General features: G+C 37.7%; 1 protein-coding gene across 6 annotated transcripts in view; it reads left to right on the top strand.

The window, feature by feature from the left end:
* LOC575558 (attractin-like protein 1) overlaps window positions 1-23,380 on the top strand; it is a 94,530-nt gene that overhangs the window by 26,739 nt on the left and 44,411 nt on the right. For all 6 annotated transcript variants that reach the window (XM_030985539.1, XM_030985537.1, XM_030985538.1 and 3 more), the window contains exons 5-8: window positions 3,849-4,036; window positions 14,189-14,348; window positions 21,881-21,980; window positions 23,142-23,358. In XM_030985539.1, coding sequence (XP_030841399.1) covers window positions 3,849-4,036; window positions 14,189-14,348; window positions 21,881-21,980; window positions 23,142-23,358 — 665 coding nt within the window. The remainder of the gene's footprint in view (window positions 1-3,848; window positions 4,037-14,188; window positions 14,349-21,880; window positions 21,981-23,141; window positions 23,359-23,380) is intronic.

The raw sequence follows: 23,380 nt of genomic DNA, 5'->3' as shown, positions 1-23,380 counted from the left end.
AATAGTCGCCATCATTGTTTTCACATTTTCACAATTCTTATCACTATTCATCATTCTATAACTCTTCTCTGTCCGTCCTTACTTGTCCTCCCCTTTCTATTTCTCTTTTCCTTCTCTTGCTCAGTGTTGATATTAAGGTTTCAGTTTCACGTGTGATTTTCCACTATACAAATGTTGACCGCTATTTTGGCCTCCTGAAGCGGGCTAAGAGGTCTTGAGTTGCACTCATGTGGAAGAAGTTAATAGTTTCATGACCTCTCATTTCAGACATAAGGGCCAGAGCCCGTCTAATAAAGAGTTGCGATTGATCCAAATCAATTGTAAGTTTGCAGTCTCCTATCTCTTATGTACATACATTTATGTAGTTGCGATTGATATTAATTTCACATAAGTTGCGATTAATATCAATTCTTTATGAAATGCGGCCCCAGGGAAAAAATACACGGGGGCTCAGGGCGAAGTAGCCCCGAAATGCCAAAAAGAGCCCCAGAAAGTCATAAAAGAGCCCCTAAAATTGCATAGAGTTCAATGCAAAACAAAATAAAGAGTGTTGTTTTCATGCAAGCTAGCTTGAAAAGTAGCCCCGAAATTTTTAAGTATTCTTTTCCTCTGCGGCCCAGGTATGTAGCTCGATTTATAAATTTTATCGTGAGGGAAATGTCAGTAAACAATTAGGCAGTACGTAAGAAGCCTTTTATAGCACGTACCTCATTAGTAAGCAGCCCTAGAGTGAAAAAATTCTCATTAGCATCAAGGCTAACTCGAAAGAAAAAAATCTGGGACAGTCCATTTTTTCTCCCAATAAGGACAGTCTATGTCCGCAGGTAAAATGGCTGTAAAAGGAAGGGCTTTAACCTTGTATTTTCTGTAGTTTCTACATACCAAACTTTTTAACAAATGGCACTTGGAAATATGGGATTTTCTAAATTTACCCCCAAAAATTATGAAAATGTTACAGGTAGTGCCTCTGTGTATGATGAAACGGGCAAAAAATAAATGTTGAAATATAATAAGGAAATAAAAGGGGATACAAATCTAGAAAATCAAAAATTGAGGGCACGAAAACAGTCCTGAAATCAATATACATCGGTAGTCTGTACTGGGTAGTGCCATAATTTTAAAGCATAAAGAAAAGGCTATAGAGATAGAGATTGTCGATGATAAATTGCAAATGCTTCTCAAAAGAAGAAATATTAAGAATGATTTATGTGTTGAAGCGGAAGATAAAGGAAGTGTTTGATAAAGTATTCTGACTGGAGGGTGGCTAGAATGTCACAGGGGACAAAGATGTAGAAAGAAAAAGATAATAGAGGAAGGAATATAAGGTTAATATTGATACAGAGAGTGAGATATATATATATATATATATAGAGAGAGAGAGAGAGAGAGAGAGAGAGGTAGAGAGAGCGTGAGAGACACAGACGGAGAGAAAGATAGATGGACAGACAGAGAGCAAGAGAGAGATAGGGAGAGAAAGAGAGAGAGAGAGATAGAGAGAGAAGGGGGCAGAGAGACAGGTAGCAACAACACTACTAATATAGAAGAGAGAGACGTACAATGTAGAGATAGAGAACGAGAGAAAATTGACAGAAAGTCAGAAACCAACGAAAAAAACACAGGAAGAGACAGAGAGTGGGACGGACAGACAGACAACCACAGATGTGTGAGTGTGTTTGTGTGTGTGTGTGAGAGAGAGAGAGAGAGAGAGAGAGAGAAAAGAAAAGAAAGATGGATGCTTGTGGTGTCTGACGTCAAAGCCCGAGATTTACATCCATTATGAAGCCCCACAGAAATTGTGGTGATTGAATCTGTATGGGGCATGACAGTTTCAAGAGAAAAGGCGCTTTATCAACAGAATTGGGATCTCCAAAATAAGTCTTGCCGAGGCGCGGTGGTGTTCCGCTGGGTTTATCTCCTAGATGGCATGGATCCAACGCAGGAAGGAGCATATTGTCCGCTTCCCGCAAGAAGGCCATAAAGCTAAATGAACATGCATGCATTGTCAATGGGATTAACGGCCTTCTTGTGGGAAGCCGACGAATTATGTGTCGTGTGAGATGGATGTGTAGAGGATAGTTAAAACTAGATACAGCGGATGAAGCGTGTAATATGAAGATAAATTGACGGTGCTGGAAATTTATTCATTGTACCTCGAAAGTGCATATTAGGGACTTTTAGATTTGCACGTCGATAGAGTGGACTACTACATCGTACGTGTGATGTCCTTTTAAGGCACACGTAGCAGTCCACTTTGTCGATGTGCAAATCTAAAAGTCCCTATTGTCTGCTGGGAGCCAGAGGGCATTGAGACTGTATCTATGAGTTAAATGCCCATATGGCGCTCAGCAGATGATGTGTATTGTTCATTGAGAGAGGCTGTCCATTAGGTTTAAAACTGTAAAACAACCAGAGCCTCTTTATTCATGTAGATGTATATTTGGCAGATGTGAAGTGCTGTCTTGTTAAAAGAGACGAGTTTAACTTGATTTGATTTGTGAAGTATTATAAATGTTATGAAAGATGATTTACAATAAGCACAGTATAAACAATTTAGATTGAAAATATAAGGAAGATATATTGACAGGATAACCTATGAAAAGCTTTCAAGGTTGTTTCCTACAGTATCCTTCATGTTAAGTCTAAAGAGTATGTAGATGAGAGAGATATAAAAGAGAGTTAGAGTAGTAGGTCTGCTGTATGGTGAAATTTGTTTTAACGGATTATTAATGTTCCATTGCAACATCCTTTTCTCCTGGAGCCTCTTTCACTAGAGTTATGATTTAATGCAACTCAGATAATTAAACTCAACTTAACTCTCTACCAATTAGAATTGTTATATCACAAGTGGTTTCAAGAGAACACACTTGGGCGAATGTCTGATAGTTTAAGAAGAAGGGTCCTTTTAATAGCAATTAACATTTTATTGAAATCCGGCCGAATGACACTATAAGATAATTTTATTAGGCAGTGTGGTGTAGTGGTCTAGTGGAAAAGTCACAAGACAATAGAACACATGGTTCTTGCTTCAAATCCCTGTCACGAAACTAATATCCTTTGCCATCACATTAATCCACATTTGTCACTATCCACCCGATTGAAGTTTATTGTTTCCTGATAGGGAGAGGTTCCTTGAATGCTCAAGCACCTCATCATGGTAGCTCGGCCAAAGATGGTACAATAAATTAGGCCTACATACATGTATATAAAGCACAGTATAGGTTATCCTTGGATTTGTGCTGTATAAATGGACATATGATGATCGTCTTTCAGATGGTGACGTAAAGGGCGGTCATATCTGATTGATACACGTCTGTAAAAACCAAATTACACACACATGATGATGATAGTGATCATGATTATGATTATGGTGACGATGGTGATGACGATGGTGATGACGATGGCGATGGTGATGATGATGATGATGATGATGGGGTGGTGTTGGTGATGATGATGATGATGGTGATGACAATGATGATGATGATGATGGTGATGGTGACGATGGTGATGACGATGGTGATGACGATGGCGATGGTGATGATGATGATGATGATGATGATGATGATGGTAATGGTAATGGTGATGATGATGATGATGGTGATGATGATGATGATGGTAATGATGATGATGATGGTAATGATGATGATGATGATGACGATGACGATGACGACGACGACGACGATGACGATGATGAGTCTTGTTTACTCAGGGTGGCCTCATCAATACTGTTCTCCCTGAGGGCCCTGCAATCATATTATTACCTCAGTCTTCGGATTCATCATGATGATGATGACGACGATGATTATGATGGTTTATAATGTATCATTATCTTTTCTATCTATTCTCTACAGCATTGAAAGCTGCCCGGGGAACGGATGCAGCGGCCACGGGAACTGTTCCAGCTACCATCTCAACTGCTCCTGCGACCCTCTATGGCTCGGAGAAGCCTGTAACATTCCTGCGTGTCCTAGCAACTGCAGTGGGTTGGGCTACTGCGACCCCGCCTCCAAAGCCTGTGTCTGTCCAACGGGTTACAAAGGTACGATTGATTCATTGATTGAGTTAGTGAATAATGTGAATTGGTACAAATCAGATATGCTTTTAGGTGTAGGTAGTCTTTCATGGGACTTAAAACTTTAAAGAGGCATGTTCCCCCTATTCCAGAGGGTGCTCAAAATACGTACGCGATGGCAGACGGTGCTATAGCTGCCTATTGACACCAACAGAATACGGCTCTTACGCAGATGGCATGTTCCGATAACTACACTGGCGGGAACGTGCCCCTTCAAGTCGTTTGTATTATATGACATTTCGGGAGTTATGATGCCAAGTTGATCCAATGTTTTTGGTCATGTGGTTCTCCTTGCTTCCATACTGACGTTTGCAGAGAAGCAACAAGTGGCGCATGCACAACATACACCAATAAGTTTTTTCCCTAATGTAAATTAATGCTTTTCAAAAAGGCTTTTCTTAAATGTAAATGGGCCTTCCGTTGATTTTGACAGTAGCAGGTGCGGGGCTAAGGTGCAATTTGAATTTGTAATGGCTATCGAGGTCCGGTTCAAAGAGAGGAGCAAAATTCAACTTTGCATATCTCCCTCAGTTTAGTACCAAAGATCACCAAAAGTTTCAGACCACATACAGAATGATATTATTCTTCAAATAAATTTGCATTCAAAACTGTTTTGCATTATTCAAGATATAGGAATTTCTCTGTTTCAGAGGTCGTTGAAAAGAGTATTTGTTTTTTTCCCCAGACATACAGTTACGAAATTAGGCTTCAAGGACGAAAGCTTTCTCACAGTGTATTGTACCGTAGCCCGCGCCTGGTAGTGGAATTTATAACTAGATAGTTGCAAAGCTATTACCTTGTTCCCAAATGCATCCATATGTTAGCTTTCTTTTGAATTTGGAATCTTTATGTTTGTAAGACTAGAAGGGGGCCCTACCCATTATTGCCTGACAAAAAGATTATATGTGTGATTGATAATACTGAGAAGTACGTCACAGCCAAGTTTTATAATGATCACAAGTCATTCATACAGTGCTCTCAGGCATAATGTGAAGGTTTATAATGAGATCTCTCTTTAATACCATGGATTTAGCTCAAGGGGTACATTGTGAATACTTGACTTCTTGCCAGGTACCCATTCTTAAGCCTTGTTTTACACATGATGAAGTAATATTAAAACTGCCCAAAAGAAAAATTCATATTAAAAAAACCACTGTGACAAAAAAGCATGACATTTATGCAGTGCCCTCTATATTTCCGTGTTGTGTAACACACATAACTAGCTAGGTCAAGTATGCTTAGAGGCCCATGTTCCATGCATCTACTTTTTCACCCCATTGTCGTTCATGTTACAATTTCATGTTGCCACATTTAATTTTTTTTCGGGGGGGGGGGGGCAGGTTTGTGAGCAAGAATGTTGAGACTTGTAAGATCTGTAAACAAATTATGATTCCTAAAGACTTTAAAAAAATTCTCTTAAAAATCTTATACATTTTGTTACAGTAATCATGTGAATGTACATGTAAGTCAATTGAACAAATACAATTCTCTTTTTTAAATTGCCCCATGTAAACTCTATTCTTCTAGAAAAAAATGTACAATTTGAATATAAACTCTGAAATCTTACTTTCTTTTAAATCTTTAGTAAAGTGAAAAACAGGAAGGGAATGCTTTAAACATAACTTTTACTGACAAACATAGATTATCAGATGTTCTTTGTTTTGAAGATGTTGTGCAAGTTTCAATTTTAGATTGTGTTGGCTTCCCAGTGCATATACATGTAAATACATGTAGGTGTACTTTCATTTCATAATCTCGACATAGACAGCAACTGGTGGTACATGTAAAAGAACCTCTTTTTCATCTCTAGATGTAGGAATTAATCATTGTATGTACTGTATACTACTATGCTGAAAGGTGTGTTCTATTCATAACATGCCAGGATCTTTGTACAACTTTGACAATCAGGAAGCATAGATAGTAAACAGAGTCCATTCAGGAACCGATATAGATGAGTAAATATTGTCAATGAGCTTGCGTTTTTTTAGATCAGCCAATGACAGGAAGAGAAAGAGAAAGAGAAAGAGGGAAAAGGGAAGGAGGAAGTAATATTGCTGTCAAATTACACCTGAATTATCATGAATTGCAACATAAGCTGCTATTTAAATTGCACTCGGAGAGTAATTTAAGAGCTATTGAGGATACCTTTATAGAAATCAGTTGACTACTGGTAGATTGATGATAGGCTAGTTTTCAAAAGTAAATAAGAGATTTTTGTTAAATTCTGGATTCTGGTGTTATTTTGTTGTTTGTTTGGTGTAGATGGGAATGGAATAATGCTTCATATGAATGAAAATATGCTTCTTTTGATGACGTCACCATATTGACAAAATGAAGCAGGACACAAAAAATACATATTGCATTGAAGGACATGTAGTAGGTTTATTCTTTAATCATTTGAAATTATGAACGCCCAGAATAAAAGGGATGGAGGAAAAAAACATACACATTATTTTGGTGCATTGCATCAACTTACAGTATCTATTCAAGATAATTGCAGGGCTGAGGATAGGTTAGTGATATATATTATAATCTACAACTAGATCTGACAAGATAAAACCAGGAAAGATGATGGATTGTGTGCTTTATGTACCTTCGCTCTAAAGTTAAATCATTAGTCATGAGAAGTTTTGTGCATAGTGAATTTGGCTCATGTCTCATTTGATTGGAGCAAAAATAGATTGTACATGTAGATAGAATCTGTTGAGAGCCAGAAGGGCGTTAACGTTGTATGACTTAATGCCTTTCAGCTATAACATTTACATTGTAGGTAGTCTTTCATGGGACTTGAAACTGTAAGTCTAGGTAGGACATTTTGGGAGTTATTATTCCAAGTTGATGATAAACCACTGTAGGTCCGTGGATAAACGTAGTACACTTGTCAGATAAATAGGGCAAGATCAGATTACAAGTTGATTTACAATGACTCAATGGAGATCTATTCTCTGTGATGATTGAGGATGTACTTGAAGAAAGCTGTTAGAGGAAGCCTGACGATGAGGGTGTCATAGAGATGGCCCGTTACACTCTGACTTCCATGGTCAAACACAGGACTGTTTAGGGGGTTGTTACCGTGTTCCTTCCCTCATCGACTAATTTGGGTTGTGTGTATACAGGAGGACTAAGTCATAGTATGAGTCATAACTGCGTAACGATGAGATTGGTATATATTGTAGAAATGGTGGCATAATAACTGTTGTCCCTTTCAAACTGCACTGAAATGTTAAATGCCTTTGAAGCGCCTTACTGTATAGACTGGCCTATTTCATTTTACACTGGGCCTTTTCGACCATCCGGAGCATATATGCATGACCAATATTGCTGTACTGTATATGACATTTATATGACCCAGAAGTGGTAAACATGTGCATGTACAATGACTGTTTTTAAAGGTTACTGAATCTAGAGTGGCCTCCCAGGATGCCCTTGTATGTTTTACCCTTTTATGTTGGGTGTTCAGGTGCTTCAGGGCTGCTTCTAAGGTGCTTCAAGTTTACAAATCACACAACATAGTTTATCCTGTACATAAATGGTTCCATGTGGGTATCCTATAATAACAATCTGAGTATATTACTTGTACTTTTAAAAAAAATGTACCGGTACTGCATGTTTAAATACCCTCTTGATGACCTGTGAGTGGACTTTTCGACATACGTAGAATAGGGCCTGCATGGAAGTGGAACCCAAGTTGGACTCAGATTTAATGCACAGAATTTGTTATAATTTAATTTCTTCACACTCCTTATCCACTGGCCTATAGAATGCCAGGTAAATTTGGTTAAGTTTGATGGTATACATTCCATCCATACACCGATTATTCTTTCAGGGGATTTGAAATTAAATTCCCAGTACAAATGGGGTATTAAGGTGAGTAGGTGATCGGTGGACCATTCTTTTGTGATGTCATTCCTGGATTATGAAATATGCAGCTTTCATATTTACATCCTTTTACGTGCCTGTTTGTGTCTGTTTGGTGTTTTTAGAACATTCCAATTAACTGAGTCATATTTTTATATGTGTGTGTAGGCTACAGTGTAGTTCTTGGGTCATGTACAGTAGGTGTTTTTCCTTTGTTAATTCCAAGGGAGCTCTTTTTGTGTTTAATTATACAAAAATATATATCTCATACATTTTAAATTGGGGCTATTTTGAATTATGACGTATTCTGTTTTACGGGTAGTCCCTTAAAATCTTTTCTTTGACAACAACTTTAGTTGAAGTTTGCTGTGGAGATGATTTTCATACTAAATAAATCAAATTAATTTTCTCATGATTTTGTTTTCCCATTTCCCTTATCTGAACCCTACAGCTAATAATGTTTTAAAGTCCTTTGTATCGATTGAAAGTTTATATTAGGGGATAGTGTCACATGCCCCAAAGGTAAACACATACACATCCGTGTGTACTTGCATTTTTGACCTGTACATTTCCGAGCAAAACATAAAACATAAAACATAAAACATAAAACATAAAACATAAATGAGCGATCGCTCATTGAAGTGACCTGAATTTAACATACACCGATACTAGTATTGTGGCGACATAAACAACACTAGTATTTCCTTTACAGATTATGAATTGAAACACGACTTTCTCATTGTGACTTAATGGATAGACAAAGCAATTGTCCTCTGAGGTTGACTGTTTTCTGCATTTTTAGTTAAAAGTTCTGTAAGCCATTGAAATCAGCTTGTCGCATATCCACTCAGAATTCAGAATATTCTAGATAATGGTTATGTGGCTAGGTCAAACTGTATCACAGCTAACAGTGGAGAAAATCCTTGACCGCATTCAATACATGAATAGCACTGTCAATTGCCTCTTGTTATGACATGGTTTCTATTGTACTGTTAATGTTACCGTGTGTTGTACCTGTAACTGATTGTGCTGAAAACTATCAAGTTACACTGTACCTAAAATAATTTGTTAACTGAAATCATTCTTGCACCATACATCATAATGCAAGATACAACTATAGAAAATCGCTGACCATAATCAGCACAATAGCCTCTTGTTATGGCATTGTTACTATGGCATTTTTATGTGTACTGTATATGTACATGGTTAAACTGAGGAAGTTCTATCAAATTACAAAAACAATTGATTATCTATACTCATCCTCATACCAAACATGTATATGGTAACGCGAGATAAGGGAAGGCAGCGTGCGTGCGCCTAAGGCTCATTGTAAAAACATTGAGTCTTATTGAATTGCAGTAATATTTGGGTATTATAATTTCAAAGATAAAAACAGACTCCTGTCCCTTTGTATTTTCAGTAGGCTTTTTAAATGCATGTACAGTATTGTGCACAGTGGCTTAGCACGAGTCTAGCAATGTAAGGGGCACTAGCATCATGAGTATGGGGGGGGGGGGGGTTGCACTGATCTTGCTCAGAGAATGAAATATGAATTTCCCAAAACCACTGATTAGGGAAGATGTGGGAAGGATTATATTACCTTCTTTTCTTGCCCTTTTCTTCTCCCTTTCATTTTCTCTTATTTTCCCCTTTTTCCTTTTTATCATTATATGGGGGATATGCCCTTGTGCCCCTTAGAAGCTACACCACTGACTGTACATGCAGCAAAGCGAAGGCCAATTAAAATGTCACGAGATACATTTTTTGCTGGGCTAGCTGTTAATAGGATGATCCCTACAATATGGATTAAGTGAAAGGGATATTCATCCAATATTAGCATTAATTGTAGCCTTAATATTAGCATTAATTGGAGTGTCATTCATTTTCTCAACCAACCTCCCAATACAAAGCCATGGAGTACTCATATCCACAGTACATGTTTAATTCTACATTCCATTGAGAAACGTAGGTTCCATGCATAGTAGAAGTGAGAAAGAATGAATCACAGTCCCGGTGCATTAATCCTGCCTTTCTGAACATACATCTGACTCATCCAACACACAGCGACATATACCCTTCCCCTAGTTAACCGGTGACAGAATCTCACCCCATTTTTGTCAGTTTCCATGCCTAATTATTCATTGCTACATGCTCAGATGATGTCTGGGGGCCTCTAGCTGCAGGAGAGGGGGAGGGTGAAAAAGTCGGTTTACTTAGGGCGCGTTCATGCTTGATTTTGAAGGCAGAATGAGCGATTTGTAACGCCCATCGTAAACGCTCATCGTAATCGCAGTTCCACGGTGCACTGTTCATGCTCACTTCTCCAGGCAATTCTCCTTGGGTGGCCTTCAGCTGGGTTCGCAAACCTGTGTGCGCATGCTACGTAGACCCACTAGAGGTCAGTGCGTTGACCCCATTTCAACGCGTTTACAAATTGTAAACGCATCTTTTTGTGAGTTTACTTTTCGGTGATTCTACAAAAGTGAGCATGAACGCAATCATGTTTTAAACTAAACGCGTAACAGATGCCTGATTCTGGCCGTCAAAATCAAGCATGAACGCGCCCTTAGTCATCAGCTTTGTCAAATTGTTATCCAAAGTTTGACAGTTGGTGTTGGAAAGGGAGCAGCGTGACGCACGAATCTAAACAGGCATTGATCAATATCAATTACTAATGAGGGGTACATTTTTTGGCTTCATTGCATTATCTCTTCAGGTATTTGAGATCTGTGGTTATTTTGAAGACACCATACAAATAACACTGTGTAGACTATGACTAATTTTATATTAAAATGAGATTGGAAAAAACCAAGACATTAAAAGAAAGAGATGCGATGAAATTGGCAACAATAGTCAAATTTGACTAATAGCCATTATAATACCAAACAAAGAAGAAGAAAAAAATATTTCTGAAGGACTATAGCAAGAAAAGACCTCTACTCTTTCAAGACAATGTTTTTTAAAGTTTCCTATGTATAAAATGATATGATTTGATCGTTTGCGATTCACTGTATTTCGTCAGCTTCGAGACAGGTGGTCATTGAATCTGTGTACGAAGAAATGAGTATCCAATAACTCCCTTCTGGCTCTCTCAGCAGACCATATTTTCTTTCAACCTTCAATCATATCACAGAGATTTCTCAGGGGAAATGCGATAAGACGGAAGAATCTCTTTGTGCAATTAAATTCTGTATTATCAAGTCGTCTTCTGCGATTGTGCCTGGGAAGAAATATTTCTATAATAATGAATTGCCTTGAGGATGATGCAAGGGAAGCGCAGATACGCCAGCGGCAAGGATAATATTAGACGGGTCGAAGAAGAGTTGGATATTTGTTTTTATCAGCTGAAAAGTAATTCGTCCAGCACCATGTTTATTATTATGATTATGTATATAGATGGCGATGAAGCATTGTATGAGTTTATATGATCCAATATTGCATCCAGTGCTCTGGCACCATAAAGAAAACAATCAGAAAGACAATTCATTTTTGTTAACGGGAGTGTAGCCTGACGAGACTGTGTGTCTTTCCCGTCGCCTGACTTGGGCCAATTGGGTATAATATGACTATGTACAACGCGACTGCAGCAATCGTGTGCGTGCAACATATGCAAAACCGAAGCGTTGTACTTTGGTCTGTTTCACGACCATGTAGAGATTAAGTCCATTCATTTACGTGCAGTTGTCCAAAAGAAGACGTAGATGGCGTTAACCAGTATTTGCCAAGCGATACTCCCTTTAAATGTAAAAGTATATGAGCTAATGCACAACGGATGAATTGCTCTTTTCATTCAATGGCCTGTGATAAACAAGGAATAAATAATAATAATATGGATATTTATATAGCGCCGGTATCCGCCAGGCTCTGACGGTCATGGCGCTTTACACATATTACCCTGGTTAGATATAGCCGAGCTGCCAAAGTAACCAGCGCTCAAGCATAAATAGCTATATTGTATAAATGTAGCACCCATAGACACTCAACATCATGCATTAAACCATATAGCAATAATACTAATTATAATTAAAATTACACATTGTATCCTAGGTCATTGGAAAGGTTTGGTATTTTGTATTTATTACACGTATGGTTTTCTATTGAGTTATCTCGGGCTTTCTACTCAACAGGCTATGATACATTTTGAACCGTTTAACTTCTTTCAACATTAAACAATTGTTGCATTAAAAAAAAAATCACCTTACTATGTAATCTGACTTGAGTTTTAAAAAACCATGGCATTGAATCACAATTCAAATTTGATAATTTCTTTGAGAAAATTTAGTCCATTTTACAAGCAGGATTTATAAGATCTCACTTCTGTTTACTTTGGTTGTAACGGAGTGCACTCCTCTGACTTCCATTGCAACAAAGAGATACACACCAAACAATCTTGGTTATTCTCATAAAAGGTCAAAATTTACAAAGATTGGAATCGTGATCAGAATCTCATCAATTCATCTGTTCAGAGCCAGAAGGGTATTCCCCTAATGTTAAAGTGTTTGGGTAAACACCCTTCTGGCTCTCAACAGATGAATTGATCTATGAAGGACTGTCTTCATCAGCTCGAGATTGCCAAATCACCCGCTATTTTAACTATTAGCCAGCAGTTGCAAATAGCGAGATATTTGGTCGAGATAATCATCCCAAGATATCTTGGGCTATTAAAGCTAAAGACCATGTATGGTCATGCGATTGCATTGTGAAAGAAACATTGTGAAATCGATCAGAAAAGGTTGATCATCTAGCATAAATGTACTGCATGGTTCTGGAATCATCAAAATGATAAGAAATTTGGCCAAGTCTTCATAAAGTTAGAATCACTGTACACAGAAAGATGTATATGGGACTACACACACGTGCGCGACACTTGCATTTGTATCTCTCAACAGGCGAGAGATACACTAATTTACCAAATATATCAATTAGTAGGCGGTTTCCCGTCAACATTTTTATCATCATGTATTATTCAAAACATTATTCTTTCACATGATGGGTAATAAGAGCTTCCATTTCATTTTTTGAAATTGAGGCGTTTCCAATACTGGTCTTTACCTTTAAATTTGCAAAATATCCCACTATTCGTCTGGTGCGTTTTCACCAGCCCGAAGACTCGCACTATGCGCGAACGCTGAGCAAAATATCTCGAGCTAATTTCTTGAGCTCGAGTTTTGAGTCTTGAGCTGATGAAGATGCGATTTGTAACTTCAGGCTTATTTCCCAAATCAGAAATAGCAGGCTATTTTGCAATCTCGAGCTGATGAAGACATACCTTGTGTGTGAAATGCCCTATTACAAAACAGTTTCTGCTATAAATATTTACATGTATCATGCATGCCTTGAGAGGGGCCTCTTTGCTTCTGATAAGCAGTAATGAGCTTGTTGTTTATGATTGCAAGTGTTTTGACAATTCCCTCCTCTCTCATCAAATGAGGCACCCTGAATCTTGATTTCATATCATAAAGCCATTTGTGGATGGGAAATTAGGATGAGATGAAAGTGGATTTGGTAAAGCAGTTGGTATTTATGAAGATTTTACAATTTTATTTGTTCTGCTAGTATCAAGAACAATTGTCTCTCTTTTTTCTGTAGAAACAAAATAAATCATGTGTAGAATATTGAATTATGGTTGCTTCTCTGATGTTTGAAAATGTATCTTTTGTACCCTTGAGAGTTAGCACACTAAAGTACTGTGCAAAAACTATCAGATGGTTGATGATTTAGTTCAGTCGTAATGTTCTTGTTTATTTTGTGTTAAGTGTTGAGATGTGAGGCAACCAGGAATTCCTCTCATAACATTTTTTGTAACATATTTTATCTTCATACTCAGATGTGATCTATAGATCCTTGATGTACATGTACTCCTTGAAAAAAGAAATCTGCTTATTATTAAAGTTATTGCATGTACAGGTAGAACATCTAAAGACCCAAATTATGGAAAAAAGAAAAACAAAAACAAAAGAAATTGCATTTTTAATGTCTGTCACAGCATGCTCCAGTGAAAGTCACCCCAGTGTCAATATCAAACACTAACTAAACCCTTCTAACATTATAATTTCCCTTAAAACGAAAGCCTGATTTTGGAGGATTTTCAGCCTTCGGTGAATTACAATCAGGAACAAATGTCAGATCACAAATTCTGATTCTCCTCAGAATTCAAAAGCTCTCCTGTCTTACAAATTTGCCCAGATTGCACTCAAAGAGTTTGACATTCAGACTTATCTCATGGTCAAACTCATGCATTGTTTTTCTTTCTTTCCGCAGGACGTGACTGTGGGACGCTGGCAGAGGATGGCATATGGGAGATAAAAGAGGGCGCTATCGGTGAAGGGCGGGGCGCGGCCAGCACCATACTGATTGGGGATGACCTCTGGGTCGTCGGAGGCTACACGTATAACGAGAAACAAAATCTAACCGTCTCCAGGTGAGTGTTATCCATCACAAGGAAAGTTGCACTTTTAGCCATCTTAAAGCCCCACTGCACTACTTATAGCTACTTGCGCCCTCTATACAGCCGACAATGCCGAAGCGGTACCCGTTGATCCCCCATGATCCCCTTTTTCTTATGTTAATTGAGAGCTGATTTGAGATAACCACCTGCCATTGACCTTGCAGGGAGGTCTAATCTGTCCATGCCAAACTAGTGCAGAGGGGCTTTAAGTTGCTCGCCAAGAACTCCAAAAATTGAAATTGAAACTCTACTGCTTGATAAGTAGTCTACAGTGTTTAGATTCTGTGGAAATCTGATTTACAATGTACTGTAAACCCACCCAGGGCCCTTGTTCATAAAACTTGTTATCAATAACAAGTTACAATAACTGTTACATTAAAGCTACTGAAATGGTGGCATTTGATTGGCTGAGAGCAAATCTGTCATAGAAATTTAGCATTTGTTATTGATACCAAGTTTTATAAAACAGGGCCCTGCCTCAGTTTAGGGTTAAGTCCTTACCCCCCCCCCCCCATCTACATCTCTTCACACATTTATTCAATTTTAGTTGGAAATAGCATTTCTCTCCATAAGTGGCACCAAAACATAAGGTAGTATGGAATAGTCTTTGTCCTAATTGGAATTTGAACGTGTAGAGATAAAATTACTTGAGGACTTATCTTGTAGATAAAATAAAAGAGATAAAAATGGGGTTTATTAATAACATTATCGACTTGTGGAGAGGTACATTAGAAGCCTTCGATATGTCTTCAAGCTCTGGCATTTGAGCTCAAAATGTCACTGTACCAACATCAATAACTAATCAGTAATTATCCTGAGGGGCTTCGATCAGAGAGGCTTTGTTGCGCATCTATCATTACAGTATGATTGAGGCAGGTTCGAGGCAGTACCAATTTCTCTTATCTCTAATGGGACCAATGCTGCGGGTTTTAAAGAGGGCACACAAATCATTATAAAAGATCAGTATCCATCGCAGAAAGGCTGTATAAACACCTCGCCTTTTATGGAGAGCGTGCTCTTTGTAAAGAGAGAATTGAGAGGGGAGGAGAGAAGAAGTATAACATTTGTGTATGTGGCAGGGAGTGAAGGATAGAGAGAGAAATAGATTATGATTTGTATCAATAAAAAAAAAATAATGATGTGCAAGATAGATTTTACTTATGGCTCAAAATAACAAGTGTTTTGAACAGAGAAGAAAGAGAGAGGGAGAGATGGAAGAGAGAGAGAGAGAGAGAGAGAGAGAGAGAGAGAGAGAGAGAAAAAAAATAGAATGAGGAAGAGATGAAGGGAGAGAGAAAAAGTGATAGAGAAGAGAGAAATAGGAAAAGTGTATTAAAGAGGAAGAAGGAATACACAAGGGAATTATAGATCATGTAGAATAGGGAGGGGGAATATAGGGTTCACAAATACAGATAAATCAAAATCAAAAGGGGAAAGGGGATTTCCCCCTGCTTTAATAGACTGAACTGTCTACCCTAAAAGAGTTGATGATGATGAAAGAGATGGGTGAGTACTGCTGAGGGAAAACATTCAGTGATTAGCATCATTGAAACATTTTATGTTCCTTTGGCCCCAAGGCAAGGTAGATTTTGCATACATGTATGATCAATCAAAAATTTTGCTTAAAGGTAATGCAAAGTTTTGACAAAGTTTGGCAAAGTTTTGAAAAAGGGATGGATAGTGGCCATCTCTATAATAAGGCCACATGTGTATAGTTCTTGTATTATCTCAATTCTAGTGGCAAAAACCTTTCTGCAAAATTGTCCAAACCATAAATGACGTAAATCATCTTCTTGTAAATTTGTAATATAATATGTGTGTAGGCTGATTATATTCATCATGCAGCAAAGCATAAAGTCAGAGCCAACTAGCTTGTTCATGGTATTGTGGGTGTCCGTTTGTTTACATTTCCTCATTTATTTCATAAAGATATGAAACCATTATCAAATATTTCCTTTAAGAGGTATTTTAATTGACTATTTCTTTAAATTCAGATCAATAAAATTGAAGTGGAAAGTATTTCCTGTATGGACTGTAAATTACTTGTGGCTCTAGTTATTTCATGCCCAAATAGGAAATGATTCATGTAGGAAGTGTGAATATTTCCGCAAATATAGATATTAAAGGTTCTAGTACTGAACATTGTTAAAGGGAGTGTAGCCTGACGAGACTACGTGTCTTTCCCGTGGCCTGTTTCTGGGCCAATCGGGTATAATATGACTATGGATGACACAACCGCAGCAATCACGTGTGTGCAACAAACGCTAAACCGAAGCGTGAGGAGAACTTCAGTCTGTTTCGCGAACGCTGACCATGTAGAGATTAAGTCGCTGACTACCGTTAATCAAGTCCATTTGTTTATCTGCAGTTGTCTAAAAGAAGACGTAGATGACGTTAACCAGTATTTGCCAAGCTACACTCCCTTTAAAGGTTCTAGTACTGAACATTGTTAAGTAATAATGGAAGTTGATCAAGGTTTTTATGAAAAATCTAAGCATTGAAGGAGCATAATGCTGCATGTAAAGCTATACAGGGATTATTGGATAAAGTAACATATTTCTTCACTACTTAAACATCTTGCCGACTATACCAATTTTTTTTTTTTTTTTTTAAATAATAAATTACCAATAGTTTAGTTAGATGGCTCTGGAGCTCTCAGTAACCTTCATGTAGCCAGCCCTTCATTTGACAAAAAAAGCATAAGCAGTCTCTTGGAAACTCATCACTAATAAAATAGGTGAGGTAGGTCATGTGTGTTGTTTGATTTCTGAAGGTGTCAAACTGTGGATTTGAGCCGGGATGTACGGTAGGCTTCTATTGAGGAGGTGTGAGTATTAGAGTTTACATCACAAAATGCTTGGGAGCCCGGGAGGAAGATTTGGAAAGAAGATCCGTTCCTTCTCTTTCTCCTCTACCAACCTTCACCTTACCTTGGTCACATTACACAGCTGAGTCATAGATTTGGGGGCTTTAACGGCATATAGAATGTAAGATATATGTACAATTATTTAGACATGAAAATGTTGATGGGTTCTTCCAAACGACATAACCATTAGGCTTCTACATGTAAGAATGAGGTGAGCATTGAAATTTACTAAATAAATCTCCACAGATTTAGAAGAAAGACTTGGAGGGAGATCCATTCCTTCTCCTTTTCCTCTACCAAATTTTCAACTTACCTTGGTCACTTTACACGGCTGAGTCATAGATCTCTAGGCTCTGTGGAATAGAAAATGTAAAGTATATGTATGATTATTTAGACATGAAAATGTTGATGGGTTCTTCCAAACGTCATAAAGTGTAGGCTTCTGATAAGGAGACAACCTCATTCTGGGACGAAGGTTTGGAAAGAAGATCCATTTCTTCTCTTCTTCCTCCACCCAACCTTCACCTTATATCGGTCTCTTTACACGGCTGAGTCATAGACTTGGGGGGGGGGGGGGGGGGGGCTTTAACGGCATATAGAATGCAAGGTATATGTACGATTATTTGGACATGAAAAGGTTGATGGGTTCTTCCAATGACATAAACATTAGGTTTATATGAAGGAGGTGAGCATTGGAATTTACCAGACAAATCTCCACCTAGAAGAAAGATTTTAAAAGGGAGATCCTTTGCTTCTCTTCCTCCTCTACTAACCTTCACCTTCACCTTACCTTTGGCAATTTTTCACCGCTGAGTCATAGATCTTGAGGCTCTGTGGAATAGAGAATGTAAGGTATATGTATGATTATTTAGACATGAAAATTTTGATGAATGCTTCCAAATGACATAAACTGTATAGGCTTCTGATAAGGAGACAACCTCATTCTGGGAGGAAGATTTGGAAAGAAGATCCATTCCTTCTCTTCCTCTACCCTACCTTCACCTTACATTGCTCATTTTACACAGCTGAGTCATAGACTTAATAGGGGCTTTGACGGGCACATAGAATGTGAGGTATAAGTACGATTATTTGGACATGAAAATGTTGATGGGTTCTTCCAAACGACAAACTGTAGGCTTCTGATAAGAAGACAACCTCATTTTGGGAGAAATATTTGGAAAGAAGATCCATTCCTTCTCCTATTCCTCTACACTACCTCCACCGTACATTGGTCATTTTACACGGCTGAGTCATAGACTTGGGGGCTTTAATGAAATATAGAATGTAAAGTATATGTATGAATATTTGGACATAAAATTGGTGATGTGCTCTTCTAACGATATGTGCACAGCTTACACTCTATCTGAAAAACATGCTGTGTATGCATGTCCATGTAGATAGTCATTGGGTATGAGTGCACTAAAAGGATACTGATTAACTTCTGTCAGTTGTAAACATGCCATTGGTTCTTTACAGTTTCTTTTGATTCTCTTTTTCTATTTCACTACTAATGCATATTATGAAATGCGTTTGTAAAATCTATTTTTATAAAATGCTCCCCCCCCCCCAATCAATAAAGCAACCTACTAGAACATACCATATTAATGTAGGGAAATTGAGTTTATGGAAACAGCATTAGCCTTTCATACAGCAAATATATGGAAATGGAATTTTTTCTGGAGGCGAAAGTGCTTTTTTCATCAAGTAATGCCCATTAATCATAATTGCGAAGTGGTATTTGTAGAGCGACGCAGACAGGAAGGCTCTCGCAACCTAATTACTTTGACTTTGTCAATTTCGAGGGTTGTTCCCTTGATTATGCAAATTCTTCATGGAATTCTTCTCTGCCATATAATATAGATCTGGGTCAGAGATATGCAAAATAATTCTGACGATCTAACTTCATGTATGCACCAATTTTTGTGGTTGAGAAATTGAGAAAATCTAGCATATGTATTTTAATGTATATTTACTTTTTATAAATTTATCTATTTCTTTGTTTGTTTATTTATTAATGTATTTGTTAACTCATTTGTTCATTCATTATTTGATTTATTTTCCTTCCTTCTTTATTTATTTATTTATTTATGTAGAGGAAAGACTTAATAGACATTTGCATATGTTGTCAGGAAAATTATTCCAAATGTCCAGACCAGAATTTCTAACAGATTTGTGTGTTATTGATAATTTTGGATTTGTATTTCCAATTATGAAGCTCTAGATGTATCATGTTGTGTTATGGATTATTTTCCATCATCATTATTATCGTAGAAACCGCATACACTGGGTTTATTGACTCCTCCAGTGGATTAGGACGGAAAGATGGGCCTCTTATAAGATACTGAACCGCATCCAAGCTCTCAAGCCATTACCCACCTTGCTACTGTGGCTTGCTGGGTGATTCCAGGTGGATGCGGAAAACCGCAAACCACCCTCAGTGAGAATCCTGGCTAATCTCAGCACTGTTTCTGTCCAATCCAGGCATGCATGTATTCATAAAGTGAATATTTAATGAATACTCCATGAGAATAGGCCTGTTCACACATGTCAATTTAGCGCGAATTGGATCGCGATGCAAAGATTGATTTTTTTTTTTGGCAACCATTCACAGGGAGAATACTTGTTCGACGGCAAGAAAGTCCGAACTGCGCATGCATGAATCTCGACGATGTATGCTCGCTTGGAATCCTGCGATTAAATAAATTGATTTTTTTTTTTTTAATATTCTCAATGCCATTCACACACACAGTGCCCGGTAAACTATCGCAAATATTCTGGAAAATCAAAAGATCTTACTGCAAGGATTAGTTAAATTATTCTGTCCACACACGCAAAGAAAAACTATTTTTGGATCGCGATGCAAAATTTAATTTTTAAATCTCACTCTTTGTTGTAGGTGTGAATGCCCCTAGTGATACACTTCAGTCGAGCATTCAGTGGCATAATCTTGTGAACAATACAAATTACTAGACAGAAAACGGGGCTTGTATCCAATAGTTATTTTATATGGGGATTTTGGTGGATAGTAATTGAATGTCTTAATAAATCATTTTTATTCTTTTGAACATCTGATCACCAGTTGATGAAGAGTGCCGTTGAACAGATTATTCCAATTCAATTTTTGGCAATCCTCATGCAGTGGGCACTGTTTTTAAAATAAATATCTGTCTTTCCTTATTTTATTTGTAAACTTTTACTCCATTAGGTTTCCTTTGTGTGGAACTCCCTTTAATAGAAATCACTAGTACATTTGGTAATTGTAACATGTCATATAAGCACCGACTATTGCAGAGTTACTTGGACCATACAATACAAATTCAATAAGTCATTTCTATAGCGCTCTTACAAACTAACTGTTGTTTCACAGAGCAGAGCTATACATAAAAATTATCAAAGAATATGTTGTTGATTTTGGTAAACCGTAGCTATTAATGTGACAGTCATAAGTCATCCTGTTGACCACTGAATTATCTAATTCCTGTCGACATCGTACAGGATTCACCCAGTTCCCGTAGGCGCTGGGTTAATATTATGATTCAGCGGTAACATAAATGTATCAAAGTCATTACAAAAATATGCAATTTTATATTTCTTTCTGTACATGTGTACATCCTCGTCCCTCTATGGTAGTCATCATCATCTCACATACATTCTTTTTTTGAAGGAATTCCTATTTCAATTAGATATTATCATCAACAAATTGGCAGACATTGAGGGGCCCTATTTACAATGTATGCTGGTCTGTTGATATTTAATAACAAAGATGACATTTTCTGAAATTAGCTCCGCATCAATAAATGACCATGAACTACATATATAGGTCTCATGCAATATATTATATTTTCCAAAGAGAGATGGGATTGTGAAGGCCTGCATCTATTGAAACAGAAGAGTGGATACATGTTATGTAGATGGATTTCAATCAGGAGATCCATATTGATGATTGTATTATTGTATCGTGCAGTGGATGAAATGAAGATATCGTTGATTAAAAGTGACGTGAGGGGCTTCATTTTCGCCAGATCGGATTCCGTCCCCTCATTCCAGATTACTCTCTCTCTCGATCTATAATGATTATTATCAAAATTTCCATTATGAGATGCATACAGTGTATGTTGATATTCAGTGTTCATGGGCTGGATCCTTGAAATGGTAATCCCTTCTAGTAGCTCCTGGAATTAAGCTATCCCAAGACTGACAGCTAACAATAAATTATTCATACCCTTACCAAGTTTTGAACTTTGTTAAGGATGTGAAAAATTGAGCTCACATCTAAAAGTATTCAACAAAGTCTCTAAATAATTCAACCAGTCCATCTTTCATTCTTGAGCTACGAAAAATTCAAAATATATAAAACGTACGAGGGGTATGAATGATTTAGTTAACTGTGAGAACTTGAGTATAATGTGCATTTCACTGTAGATGCTTTGCAAAAGCAAGTTTTTAAAAGTGTTTAAGGGGTCCTTATAATGTGGAGATAATTTTTAAGCGCTTTGTAACTGCAAGGGAAAAGCACTACCGGTATACCAATTTATCTGTGGATTGGATCAGACTACATCTACCCTTGTGTCTTTACATTACAGCCTATGTCTTCATTTTCTAATCAAGCATTTTTTTCTTTTTCTTTTTATGGTTTCAGATATAACATTCCAACAGAAACATCACTGGTCATAGATGCCGTGGCAGAATACAGAGTCCTGCCCAGGCCAAGATTTTCACATTCTACTGTCCTGTATGAGGTATGAATTTTATATTGTCTTCTTGGAGATAAAGAGGAAGAGGAAGACTTTTAATGAAATAGATTTGGGGTTAAAAAGAAGTGGCACAATTATCCTGCTCTTTGTTCAGGATTCGATTAGTAACCCTGAAATTCATACATGACTGCATTTACGTCATGAAGCCAGTGAAATATTCTGACAATTATGCAGTTTCCTGAGGCCCTGAATAGTGTTTTAGGGACTTTTAGATTTGCGTGGACCGATACGTGTGACGTCCATTCAAGGCAGTGCATTAAAAGGATGTCGAGCGTAGCAATCCACATTGTCTTCGTGCGAATCTAAAAGTCCTTAATTTCTATGTCTATGTGTCCCCCCCTTCCTTCTCCCTTTCTCTCTCCCCCTCTCTCTTTCTCTCTCCCACTCTCTCCCACTCTCTCCCACTCTCTCCCACTCTCTCCCACTCTCTTTCTCTCTTTCTCCCTCTCTCTTTCTCTCTTTCTCCCTCTTTTACTATCTCCCTCTCTCCCTCTCTCTCTCCCTCTCTCCCACTCTCTCCCACTCTCTTTCTCTCTTTCTCCCTCTCTCTTTCTTTCTTTCTCCCTCTTTTACTATCTCCCTCTCTCTCTCCCTCTCTCCCACTCTCTCCCACTCTCTTTCTCTCTTTCTCCATCTCTCTTTCTCTCTTTCTCCCTCTTTTACTATCTCCCTCTCTCCCCTCCTCTCTTTCCATCTCCCCTTCCCTCCATCCACTCTTTTTCCTTTCCATTTCATCTCTCTTTATGTGGAGGCTCATTTATTCACCAATTTTTGTTCATTCAAGACCTAAACATTCATGAACAAAACAATAAAACTGAGACTCAATGCATTATGTTGGTTTTTTATAACCTTTCAAGGAAATATCCTTTAGTGATGTTTAATAAAAAAATTATCCTTTAGTGATGTTCAATAAAAGATTGATAAAAGTTTATTTGAGGGTAACAAGTTTTTTTTATTTTTGATATTTTGTTAATTTTAATGAAGTTTTATTAATTTTAATTTTAATTGTTTGCCCTTAACAAAGTGCAATATCCGGGATTGCTATGATTCTCAGGAGTATGTGTATGTAGTGCAAGTTTTCTGTAGCAGTAGAAGGTACAGTAGCTCATGAACTCTTACACATGTATTTGAATCCCTTTGTCGCAGGATAAATTCTATATGTTCGGCGGGTCGTTATCCGGGAGCGGGATAACAGCTGAGATGTGGTCCTTTGATCTTGCGTCTCAAACATGGACCAACATGACGGACGGACCCCACGCCTTAGAGGGCCACAGTGCGCATGTCATTGATGACGTCATGGTCGTCTTCTTTGGCTACAGTCCCATATATAGCTACATCAATCTGGTTCAGGAATATAACATCAGTAAGTAGATAAAGTTGAAATA

This window comes from Strongylocentrotus purpuratus, unplaced genomic scaffold (assembly GCF_000002235.5).
Source record: "Strongylocentrotus purpuratus isolate Spur 01 unplaced genomic scaffold, Spur_5.0 spur5_scaffold_15, whole genome shotgun sequence".
Classification (NCBI taxonomy): Eukaryota; Metazoa; Echinodermata; class Echinoidea; order Camarodonta; family Strongylocentrotidae; genus Strongylocentrotus; species Strongylocentrotus purpuratus.
Note: the sequence above shows the minus strand (reverse complement) of the source record. Positions and strands in the feature narration are given on the sequence as shown.